This window comes from Ammospiza caudacuta, chromosome 26 (genome assembly GCF_027887145.1).
Source record: "Ammospiza caudacuta isolate bAmmCau1 chromosome 26, bAmmCau1.pri, whole genome shotgun sequence".
NCBI lineage: Eukaryota > Metazoa > Chordata > Aves > Passeriformes > Passerellidae > Ammospiza > Ammospiza caudacuta.
This window is the reverse complement of record NC_080618.1, coordinates 5,457,380-5,469,018: the sequence shown is the minus strand read 5'-3', so window position 1 is coordinate 5,469,018 and position 11,639 is coordinate 5,457,380. Positions and strand designations below refer to the sequence as shown.

Below are 11,639 nucleotides of genomic sequence, written 5' to 3'. Positions count from 1 at the left end.
CGGCTCCGCGCCCGCCGCCCCGATCCCCGGGGCGGCTCCGGCGGCGCCGCCTCCCCCGCTCGCTCTCCGCGCTCCGCCGCCGGCCCTGGCGCCTCCCCCGGCCCGCCCCGGCCCGCCCCGGCCCCGCCGACGGCACCGAGCGGGAGCCCCGTGGGGTCCCGCAGGACCGGCAGTGGCGGTGCCCCGGTCCCAGCCCGGGCCGAGCTGAGCCCGGTGTGGATCAGAGCCCGTGGGGTCCCGCAGGACCGGCAGTGGCGATGTCCCGGTCCCACGGAGCGCTCCGGGTGCTCCCAGCCCGCGCCCAGCGTGGCTCAGAGCCCGCAGGGTCCCTGTGGCCACCTCGCTGCGACATCCCGGCTGTGACAAGCGCAGGGCGCAGGGTGGAGGGAACAGCTAGGCAGGCACCGGAGCAGGGATGTGGCATGGGATGATTTCCCCAAACACAAACTGACAAAAAACTGAAAGTCCCCACGAGTGTTTGACAGGGGCTGACACACAAGGAAGGGCCCTGAGAGCAAAGCTCACAAGTGGGATGGAGAGCCCGGTGTCACCTGCCTGAGGCCCTCCAGCGTTCCCCACCCGGGAGCTCTTTTTGTGAGTTTTTCGGGAGTTCTGTGCTGTCCCGCAGCTCTCACAGTTCACTCCGTGGTCACGCTGCCCTGTCCCCTCCCGGCTTCCTGTTTGCTTCGCTGCTTTTCTCACTAAGTTCAATATTTTTCTTGCCGTTCCCCCCTCCCACGTCCCCGCAGCCCTCCCGGCCGCCCCGGGGCTCGGCTTCTCCGAGGCCACGGCTCGCTGCAGCGCCGAATCAAAAGGGATCAAAAGGCGGCAGTGAAGCCTGCGGGACCCCGTGCCAGGAGGGAGCGGAGGGAAAGGGTCATGGAAGGACGACGAGACGACGCTGGGAATGCGGTTTCTCTCCAGGACCAACAGTTCCTGGAGGGGAAAAGAAATTTACTCCTTTCTTTAAATAAATAGGACCCGGCGTGGCAGAATAGGACGCCGGGGAGCAGAAAACGGCTCAGCTCACACCAGAATTGCTCAGCTCACACCCAGAACTGCTCAATTCACAGCCCAGGCTGCTCCCACATGTGCTCCTGCCCCAGGCACCCAGGCAGGGACAAGGATTGTGGCCTCAAGGGATCTTCCATGGCCAGTCTCACCCCTACAGACCTCCCACTTTGGCACCAGGGTTCAGCTGTGGAGCCCTGGAGAGCAGCATCATCATCCTGCTGCTGAGAGACAATGAGGTGTCCCACGTATTTCCGTTTTTTGTTGTTTTTTTTTTTTTTTTCTTCCCGTTTTTTTCCACTGAGCAGAATTTTCCCTGCCTGGGGAATGACGCGGCCCCAGGAGGGAGCCCTGGCACAGGACACCCCTGGCTCAAGGGGTCTCAGGGACAGGGTGGGATTGTCCTGAGGTTGTTCTGTGCAGCACCAAAGATCCTGGTGGGTCTCCGTCCGAGCCAGCTGACTGTGATTGGCCATTAATTAGAAACAACCACACGAGACCAATCCCAGATGCACCTGTTGCATTCCACAGCAGCAGATAACCATTGTTTACATTTTGTTCCTGAGGCCTCCCAGCTTCTCAGGAGGAAAAAAATCCTAAGGAAAAGATTTTTCATAAGATGTCTGTGACACTCCCAAAGCCCCCTTCCAGCACTGCCCAGAGCAGGAGTGGCCTGGGGGGGATGAGCTCCAGGCTGGAGCCTGCTGCTCCCCCTGGGCATTCCCACAAGGGAGAGGAGTCTCTCACAACACACCCAACACATCACCACACAGGGACACCCCAAAACTCCTCAGGGTACCAGGCACAGCCACCTCCTTTCACTGCATAAACCCCAAAATGAAGAAATCTGAGTGTCCAGGAGCTCCAGCACTGGAATTGCATCCATGACACTCTGAAGCAATCACGCTGCTGTGCCTGCCCTTCAGAATTTCAGCCTCTAAACTCCCTCCAAGAACAGTGAGAACCTTGTCCAAGCTGCGACGTGTGGAATACCCTGCCCCAGCCCCGCTGGAGGAGAGCAGCTCAAGCAACACTTTCCACATGCTTTGAGCCTGAGACTTCAGGTTCTTTCAAGTGCTTCCAAGCCCCTCTCCCTGCTTTTCCAGCCCTGACCCCTCCTGATGCTTCCAGCCCAGGAGACAAGGCAGGGTTTGAAACTCCATCTCCACGGTGCTGCATGCCAAATCCCTGTGTCCCTCCCTCCCTCCCACTCGAAGGTAAAAAATCCCCCTTAACTGCAGGCATGGGGAAAGACAACAAGCACGAGACTCTCTCAGTTCCTTTCACCGGGATCCAATAAAAACCTTGGCAGTGGCCGTCCTTCCTGCCGGAAAGGCGATATCCCAGAAATAAACACACTTCCCACTTTGAAGGGCTGCAGGGGGATCCGAGCTGCTCTGGCTGTCCCAGCTCCCACCAGGAGCAGCAGGGAGCTGATCCCCAGTTCCCCATCTCTGCTGTTTGGGCCCTGGTGCTTCCCCAAGGGTGAGGATAACTCATTTCCCAGGAGATGAAGAAGGAGCAGCAGCAAATCGCCCTGTCCAGCACCATCAATGGGTTTATTCTCCCTAGAATCAGGCAAATCTGAGCTGCTCTGGCTGTCCCAGCTCCCACCAGGAGCAGCAAGGAGCTGATCTCAGCTCCCCATCTCTGCTGTTTGGGCCCTGGTGCTTCCCCAAGGGTGAGGATGAATAATTTCCCTGGAGCAGCAGCAAATCGCCCTGTCCAGCACCATCAAGGGGTTTACTCTCCCTAGAATCAGCCAAATCTGCCCATGGGTGTGCTCCAAGCAGTTTTTCCCAGAAATAAACACGCTTCCCACTTTGAAGGGCTGCAGGGGGATCCAAACTGCTCTGGCTGTCCCAGCTCCCACCAGGAGCAGCAGGGAGCTGATCCCCAGTTCCCCATCTCTGCTCTTTGGGCCCTGGTGCTTCCCCAAGGGTGAGGATGAATAATTTCCCAGGAGCAGCAGCAAATCCAGCACCATCAAGGGGTTTATTCTCCCTAGAATCATCCAACTCTGCCCATGGCCATGCTCCAAGGCCCCAGGAAGTTTTTCATCACAGAGCATGTGAAGTGCTGAGGTTCTAGGGGCATCAGCCTGGTCCACCCCCACCCAAGGGACATGTGGTGACCTCAGGGGACCTCTGGGGATCCTGGGGCCACCCAGCACCGCTGACCACTGGAAATCACGAGGGTGGCAGAGTCCTGCAAGGCAGGGCCGGTTCGGGGAGCCCGAGCTGCCTCTGCCGGGGCTGGGCTGGACGCGAACCCAGCCGGGGGCGGGGGCCGAGGTTCATCCCGAGGCCGAGGATTCTTTCAGGGCTCTTTCAGGGCTTTTTCATCCGCTGGCTGCACTCCAGTGACCAGCAGCTCCCATCTGCTGGGTGAGCCCTGCAGAGGGGATGGGTGGTCTGAGCCCTGTGCCACTGATGCCGCATCCCCGCTCCCGCCCGTCCCAGGAGGTGCCCCTGGGCAGCGCCCTCTGCTCCTCAGAGCCGTGGGGAGCAGGCAAACCTTTGGTGCACAGCGAGAAAAATCAGCTGGAAGCTGCACAGATGGGAGAAGGAGCTGCGAGGAAGGAGCAGAAGCTGTCGCAGATCCGTGCTCCTGTCCAGAGCTTTGTCCCCAGGCTGTCACCTGTCGCAGACATCTTTTCATTAAAAATCCTTTCCTTAGGATTTTTCCTCCTGAGAAGCTTCAAGAACAACATGTAAACATTGATTATCTGCTGCTGTGGAATGCAACAGGTGCATCTGTGATTGGTCTCATGGGGTTGTTTCTAATTAATGGCCAATCACAGTCAGCTGGCTCAGACTCTCTGTCCGAGCCACAAACCTTTGTTATCATTCCTATTCTATTCTAGCCTTCTGATGAAATCCTTTCTTCTATTCTTTTAGTACAGTTTTAATGTAATATATATATAATGAAATAATTAATCAAGCCTTCTGAACCATGGAGTCAGATCCTTGTCTCTTCCCTCAACATGAGACCCCTGTGAACACGGTCACAGTCACCCAGGCTGTCCCTGATGGCCTCGTGGAGCAGCCCAGAGAGGTGTCCTGGGCAAAGCGCATCCCCGAGCGTCTCAGCACCTGAGCAAGGTGGGCACAGGGCGATTTTGGGGGCTCGGGCGGGCAGCGCCACCCAGGGGCTCCTGCGGGGACAGCTCGTGACACACGACAGCTCGTGACACACGACAGCGAGTTCTGAACCATCCTGATCCAAACCCGCCTCGCTTTCTCTGCCAGCTCCATCTCAGCTGCTTTTCACCCTCCTCTCCCCGCCCCAGGCTGGGGAAGCAGCTCCAAGGGCAGCTCAGGGCATTTATTCACCACGCTGGGACATAAAAATAACATCTTTAATAGCTTTTGAGCTGGCACAGATGGCATTGCACTGAGCACTGTTTATTACAGGACTATGAACCACACACGGTGCAGCCGAGGGGAGCGGCCCCGACCCCTCGGTGCTTCTAAACCACGGAGCTACGACAGGTTGGGGGTGGAGTTCTCTTCTCGTTTACATTCAGATTTTAGAGAGAGTGAAACCAACAGCGAGGTGGAACCACACGGAGCACACAGAGCAAAGCCTGGGGAGGATGGTCCTGCTGGCAGCCGAGCTCTCCTCCTCCTCTCAGCAGACAAAAAAGCCCAAAAATCAGCTGGGACATGGGTTGTGAGACTGGCTGAACAACACAGGATGAGGCAGGAGCTTCTGCTCACACCTGAAGGGAACTTACTGCATTTCCCATTTCCCTCTTCCAAAAGCAAGAGAAGATGTTAAGACACAGCCTAGAAGCTCTCTCAGCGGCCAAATGATTTTTTTTCAGGAATCCAGAATGCAGTGAGACAATAAAAGTTCCTTTTCTGAATTATTCTGCCCTGAGCCAAGCACTGTTACCCTCACACAGGTGTAAAGGGGATGGCACAGGCACCAAACCATGAGGGAATCACCTTGGAAAGCAGCAGCAAGCTGGCAGAAAACCCCCATTCTGACCAAAAAACAGCAGCAAAGATACCAGGCAGGATGAAAATAATTCCCAGCAACAGAGGAGGGGAAGGGGGGAAAGCATTCCACATTTGGGCAGCCATGGGAAAAGTTAGTGTCAGCCTGAAAAGGATAAAATTGAGCTGAAAAGTCACTCCCACACTTGTGATGTGCAGCCAAAGCCTCACAGCATGAACTCACAGTGGCAGCTGAGCTCCTCAGTCCCCTGTGCCTGTCACTCACCCTTCCCCATGGCCTCTCCTGGGCCCCATCCCAGCTCCTGTGTGACCATCCACGGGCAAAACTTGTATTTGGGGGAACATTTACAGTTTTCTGGCAAGATCATCACGTGTTGAATGAAGTCCTCAGCAAAAACAACCACCAGCACTGCTGCAGTGCCACCCACCTTGCTCAGCTCAGCAGCAACTCCAGCCTGACAAACACCTTTGGGTGTGTGTTTGTGCAGCCCAGTTACCCCAAAGTCTCTGTCCTTGATGACCCTGAGGAACCAAGACACCACAGTCACTTCCAACCCTCAATCTCCTTGTTGGTTATGCAGATCTCCAGTTTTTAGGGGTACTCTAGAATCACAATGATCATGAGGCATTCTGGCCCCTGCTCTGAGGAATTCCCTCTCACCATCAGGGCGGGTGCCGACACGGAGGGAGGTAAAATGCATAGTGAGGTCTCTGCTCTGCTGAGGCCACTTGTGTCCCCTTTAGTGGCCCTGCACTGTCACAGCCTCTGTTTGGCCTCCACCCCCTGCAGGAGCCTTGCCTCCAGTGGTTTTGTTGGAATAATCCCTCTCTCCAAAAATGGTGCTCCCGATCCTGACGTTGGTGGATCCAACCTCTATCTGCAAGAGACAGAGAGGAGCAGCTCAGGGCAGGGCTGCCAGCACCCCACAGCTCTCACAGGATGGTTCCCCATGGACTCAGCACCCACAGCTACACCCAGGGGCTGATTTGATGCCAGGAATCTCCCCCAGGACCAGGAGAGCTGCACTGGGATCTTCACCCAAGGGGAAGCTTTAGAGGCCTGTCTGGGTGGCACCTGGGCTGGAATTTGGGGTGCAGGCCCAGGGAAGGGGCAGGAACACACTTACTGCGTGCTGGAAGTCTGTGGACATGCCCATGCTGAGCTCCACCTTGTCCAGGGGCAGGTTCAGCTTCTCACACACCTCCTGCCTGAGGGACAGCAGCACCTGCAGGGCACAGGGGACAGCAGAGGTGACACACCTGGACAGCCACACCAGCTCTGTTCCACTGATCCTGATTCCTGCCTGTCCCAGATGTCTCCTCCACACAGGACCTGCAGCTCCTACATTTCCCATGGAAGCACCATAACAGTGTCTGGAGGTTGCCCAGATTTACTGACAGCACACAGGAGGCTCAAACCTCACCTGGGGCTCCAAAATCCTGGCTGCAGCTTCAGAGCATGGCTGGGAGCAACACCCTGGGAGCAGAAAGAAGCCTCCCACCTGCACTGACACTGGCACTGAGGGCTCTGCACAAGGTGTTCCTCCCACCTGCACTGACACTGGTACTGTATTGTTGCTATCTCATTCTATTTCATATTTCTCGAGTCCCATACTATTGTTATGTTATTCTTAAAGTCCATACCTTCTAGCTGGTTTTCTACCATGCAGCTCCTCTCTGCTGTGCAGTTCCTCATGGCTTCACAAGGGCTCCTCCTGGGCTCCCGACCCAACCCCTTTTATCCCAGTTATCTTTGCAAGCCACAGCTGCTGCCCAACTAAGGACTTCACAGCTGTGGCTCATTTGGAATAACTAGGACCCACTTATCCAATACACAGGACTCTCACTACAGTACTGAGGGCTCTGCACAAGGTGTTCCTCCCTCCTGACAGCCTCACTTACCCTGATTTGACTGGGACAGACAAACGGCCAGGAAACCAGCCCACAGTGACACTTCCTCTGAGAAAACCTTACCTGGAAGTCAGGATTTGGCCCCTTACTGAGGTCATGGCCGATGCTGCCAATGGTCATCAGCCCCACAAACTCCAGGCTGGGGCACTTGTTGATGACATGCTCCACAGCAGCCGTGGTGTCCCCAGGGGCAAGGCCATGCTTGCCTGCAAAAGCACAGGGGGATCAGTGCCCAGCTCTGCTCTCAGAGCCCAGCCTGTCCCAGTTCCCTGCCAAGCCAGGCATTTGTCACCAAGAGCCACTCACTGTCCTCCCCGCTGGTGTTAACTTGCACCATGACCTTCAGCCTCTGGGGTGAGCCTTTTTTCTGCCACGAGCTGTTCACTCTGTCTGCCAGCTTCACAGAATCCACTGTTTCCAGCATGAACAGGTTTGGGACAGCTGCGGAGAGAACAAAGCCTGAGGGAATTCTGCATGGGATTGTTTGGGAGCTCATGGGGATTGTTTCAGGGCTGGAAGGGATCCCCAGGGATGGCTGAGTCCAACTGTTCCTGCCCAAACACCCCAAAATCCCATCCTGGGGGATTATCCAAACCCTCCTGGAGCTCTGGCAGCCTCAGGGCTGTGCCCGTTTCAGCACCCTCTGGGGGAAAAGCCTTTCTGTGAAATCCTGGCCCTCCCTGACACACCTGAGCACTGGAGGATCACTGCCCACACCAAACCAAGCAGCACTCACCAATCAGCTTGTTGACATTGTTCTTCTGCAGGTGGCCAATGAAATGCCACTTGATGTCTGGGCAGGATGAGAGAATCTGAAAGCAGAGGGAATGCTCAGGTTGGAACAACAATTCCCTCTTCCCCACAAGCAGCATTTCAGTCTTAGTTTGCCCACAACCGAATACCAGACACCCAATTTCTCTGTTTGTTGATCCTGAAGGCTCAGCCTGTGGTTGTGCTGAGGTTGAGCCTGGACAGGGATGGGTTTGTGGCTGCAGGGATTGCTGTCTATGGGAACATTGTGCAACACTCATAAAATGATATTTTCCCCAAACTGAGTGCTAACATGTTTTTTTTTGTTGTTTTTTTTTTTTTTTTTTTTTTTTTTAACAAGGACTGTGCTTCTCCTAAAGAGAGCACAAAAGGCAGAGCTCTGTGCAGACAAATCATGACTGAGGCAGATGGAGCCAGCAAGGCAGGAGGGGGAGCAGGGCAGAGGCACTGAGCCAAGAATAACCCACCCCAGCATTTATCTGCACAGATAAGGATCCAACCAAATCCCTAACAAAGCCCAGGACTTTGAGCAGCTCCCAGGACACAGCTATACATGGTAAAAAAGCATGAAGGGAACCCTGTGCTTACCCTGGAGTCTGATGCCTTTTCCAGCAGCTCCTGAACCTGGGAGAGTGAAGGAGAATTAAATTCTGTTAAACCCACAGCAGGCAGAGGATTGGTGTCTTTGGGATGTGTGATCTTGGGGCCAAGCTGAGCCTCACAAACACGAGGTCAGGGAATGATGTGTCACCACAGAGCCACCCAAACTGAGCTGGCCCAGGGCCTTCAGGAGGAATTTCTTCACAGAAAAGGTTGTTGAACACTGGAAAGGGCTGTCCAGGGAGGTGTGTTGGAGTCCCCATCCCTGGAGGTGCCCAAGGAAGGACTCAGGAGGTGGCTGGGTGACAAGGTGGGAATTGGGCACAGCTTGGATTTGATGTCCTTGGAGGGCTTGGAATGATTTTAGGATTCTGTGTCCTCTGCAGGGGCCCTGTCCCAGCCCTGCTGACCCCTCCCAGCCCTGACCTTTCCCAGCCCCCCAAACCCTTCCAGCCCTGCTGACCCTGTTCCAGCTCCTCAACCCTTTCAGCCCTGACCCTTTCCAGCCCCCCCAACCCTTCCCAGCCCCTCTGACCCTTCCAGCTCTGCTAACCCTGTCCCAGCCCTGCTGACTCTTCCCAGCCCTGACCCTTTTCAGCCCCCCAATCCTTCCCATCCCTGCTGACCCCATCCCAGCCCTGCTGACCCATCCCAGCCCCCCAACCCTTCCCAGCCCTGACCCTCCCCAGCCCCCCAACCCTTCCAGCCCTGCTGACCCTGTCCCAGCCCTGCTGACCCTTTCCAGCCCCCCGGCCCTTCCCAGCCCTAACCCTTTCCAGCCCCCCAGTCCTTCCCATCCCTGTTGACCCCATCCCAGCCCTGCTGACTCTTTCCAGCCCCACAACCCTTTCCCAGCCCTGACCCTTCCCAGCCCCCCAAACCCTCCCCAGCCCCCCCACTCACGTAGTTCTCCCCGAAGCTGCGCTGCCCGTGGCTGTAGGCTTCCATCACCATCTCTGCTGGTTTGGTTTTGCTGACGGCCACGAGCCGCGGCTGCACGGCCGGGAGCCCCTGCGGGAGCACGGACGGTGAGCACGGGGAGCCCAGCCCAGCCCGGGGGAACCGCGGAGCCCGGCCCCGGCGGGGAGTGCCGGCGCGACAGGAGGGAGCGCTGTCGCGATAGCGGGGCCGGCTCCGCTGCTGGGGGTGTGCACGGCCACACCCCGGTGTGCTGGCCCTGGGCACTGCGGGTCTGTGCCCACGGTGACCAGCTGTGCCCACGGTGGGACCCGTTCTGGTGGCACTGCGGGTCTGTCCTCATGGTCACCAGTGACCTGTCCCCATGGTGGGATCCATCCTGGTGGCACTGCGGGTCTGTGCCCATGGTCACCAATGACCTGTCCCCATGGTGGGACCCATCCTGGTGGCACTACGGGTCTGTGCCCATGGTGGGACCCATCCTGGTGCCGCTGCAGGTCTGTGCCCACGGTCACGGGTGACCTGTGCCCATGGTGGGACTCATCCTGGTGGCACTGCGGGTCTGTGCCCATGGTGGCACCAGTCCCAGTGGCACTGTGGGTTTGTCCCCATGGTCACCGGTGATCTCTCCCCATGGTAGGGACCATCCTGGTGGCACTGCGGGTCTGTGCCCATGGTGACCAGTGACCTGTACCCATGGTAGGGCCCATCCCGGTGGCACTGCGGGTCTGTGCCCATGGTAACCAGCAGCCTGCACCCATGGTGGGACCCATCCCGGTGGCACTGTGGGTCTGTGCCCACATTTGAACCCGTCCCCACGGCACTGCAGGCACTGTGGGTCTGTCCCCACGGTGACCAGCTGTGCCCACGGTGACCTGTGCCAGTGGCACTGCGGGTCTGTGCCCACGGTGGGACCCATCCTGGTGGCACAGCCAGTCTGTCTCCATGGTGACCAGCGGCTTGTACCCATGGTAGGACCAGTCCCGGTGGCACTGTGGGTCTGTGCCCATGGTGGGACCCATCCCAGTGACACTGCGGGTCTGTGCCCATGGTGGGATGGGATCAGTCCTGGTGGCACTGCGGGCCTGTCTCCATGGTCACCAGTGACCTGGCCCGGTGGCAACACAGGCCTGTCCCCACGGTCACCGGTGACCTGTTCCCATGGCGGGACCCATCCCGGTGGCACTGCGGGCCTGTCCCCACTGCGGGCCTGTCCCCACGGTCACCGCTGACCTGTGCCCACAGCGCGGGCCCGTCCCTATGGTGACTGAGGTCTGTCGCAGCCGCAGCGACCCCGCCCCGCGTGTCCCGCCGGGTTGTCCCCCGTGTCCCCGGGCTCACCTGCGGCCGCCGCGCCGCCGCTTGCTGCACCTGCTCGGTGACGGCGCGGAGCGCCGGGCCCAGCCCGTCCCCGGCGGCCATGCCCGCTCTCCACATCCCCCCCGCCGCCACTTCCGCCACACACCTGCCCCGCCCCCGCTCTCCGCCAATCAGATCGCTCCGACAGCGCCGTCAGCCAATGGGAGCAGGGGGCGGGGCCAAGCCGCCATGTTGGGAAGGTCGCGGCCGCCATGGCGGCGCTGAGGGACAGCGGATCCCCGCTTGTTCCCTTCCCTTCCCAGGGTTTGGGGGACAAATCCAAATCATTCCGTGCCCGCAGGAACAGCAGCGAACGCCGCCACCAGCCCACCCCACCGTCACGGTCCCACCCCCAAAGATGATGTTGCTATCCCTGCACGAGGAGCCGCCTCCAAGGGGCTCAGTTTCAATTTGTGAGGGGAAAAAGCGCCATGGAAGCGCAGCAGAGAACGGGAATTGTCCCTGAGGTGTGGGCAGCGCCTGGAGCGCGGCCAGAGCCGCACAGCAGCCGGAGGGGCCGGGACAAGGCCCGGCTTTATGGAGGAGCTCCCGGGAAAGCGCCGGCTGGAACACATTAACTCAAATATTTGCCTTAATGTGCAGAACTTCACCGGCCCTCTGCAGATCCAGTGTTGACACAGCCGGCTAAAAACACCCAGAAGGTTCCTGCCCTTTGTCTGGTAAAACACGACAAGGATTTTCTGCGAACTTCACCAAATCCGAGGTGTTTGCTGCTCCAATCTGGTGTTTTTGCTCATTCCGTAGCAAAGCAGGCGCTGACAGAAATGGGATTCCTTCTTCCACCTTCCTCCTCAGTGGAAAAGGAGAACCAGCCCTACCCCCAGCACCCCCCAATCCCCTTGACCTTCCCTCTGCAAAATCCTCCCCTGCAAACATCTCCTACTAAATTCCACCCACAAACCCTGATGGTAACAGTGGAAGATTCTAAAATCGAAGGCCATTTTATTGTCATAGCAAATACCAAAATAAAAAGGCTTTGAATTCAGTACATAAGAAGATCAAGGACTGCTCTGGCAGAGCACTTCCGTGCTCCCAGCTATCAGCAGTGCCACAAACCTCTGTTCCCTTTGCTATAGAGTGGGT

The 11,639-nt window shown here is 57.8% G+C and overlaps 1 protein-coding gene across 1 annotated transcript; it reads right to left on the bottom strand.

Annotated features, from left to right (window-relative positions):
• Nucleotides 1-4,364: 4,364 nt before the first annotated feature.
• PLPBP (pyridoxal phosphate binding protein) lies at nucleotides 4,365-10,622 on the bottom strand. Its single transcript, XM_058820199.1, has 8 exons — nucleotides 10,518-10,622; nucleotides 9,162-9,269; nucleotides 8,247-8,282; nucleotides 7,624-7,699; nucleotides 7,194-7,328; nucleotides 6,951-7,093; nucleotides 6,104-6,202; nucleotides 4,365-5,854 (listed from the first exon to the last, which is right to left on the bottom strand). The coding sequence occupies exons 1-8, from the start codon at nucleotides 10,611-10,613 to the stop codon at nucleotides 5,717-5,719; spliced, it is 831 nt and encodes a 276-aa protein (XP_058676182.1). The 5' UTR covers nucleotides 10,614-10,622; the 3' UTR covers nucleotides 4,365-5,716.
• Between the last annotated feature and the right edge of the window lie 1,017 nt (nucleotides 10,623-11,639).

What these genes read in the sequence shown, in the direction of transcription:
- PLPBP (XM_058820199.1), bottom strand. Translation starts at nt 10,613, where the DNA reads ATGTGGAGAGCGGGCATGGCCGCCGGGGACGGGCTGGGCCCGGCGCTC. An exon ending in TAACACCAGCGGGGAGGACA is followed by an intron (nt 7,094 to 7,193) that starts GTGAGTGGCTCT and finishes GTGCTTTTGCAG; the next exon opens with GCAAGCATGGCCTTGCCCCT. An exon ending in CCACAGACTTCCAGCACGCA is followed by an intron (nt 5,855 to 6,103) that starts GTAAGTGTGTTC and finishes TGTCTCTTGCAG; the next exon opens with ATAGAGGTTGGATCCACCAA.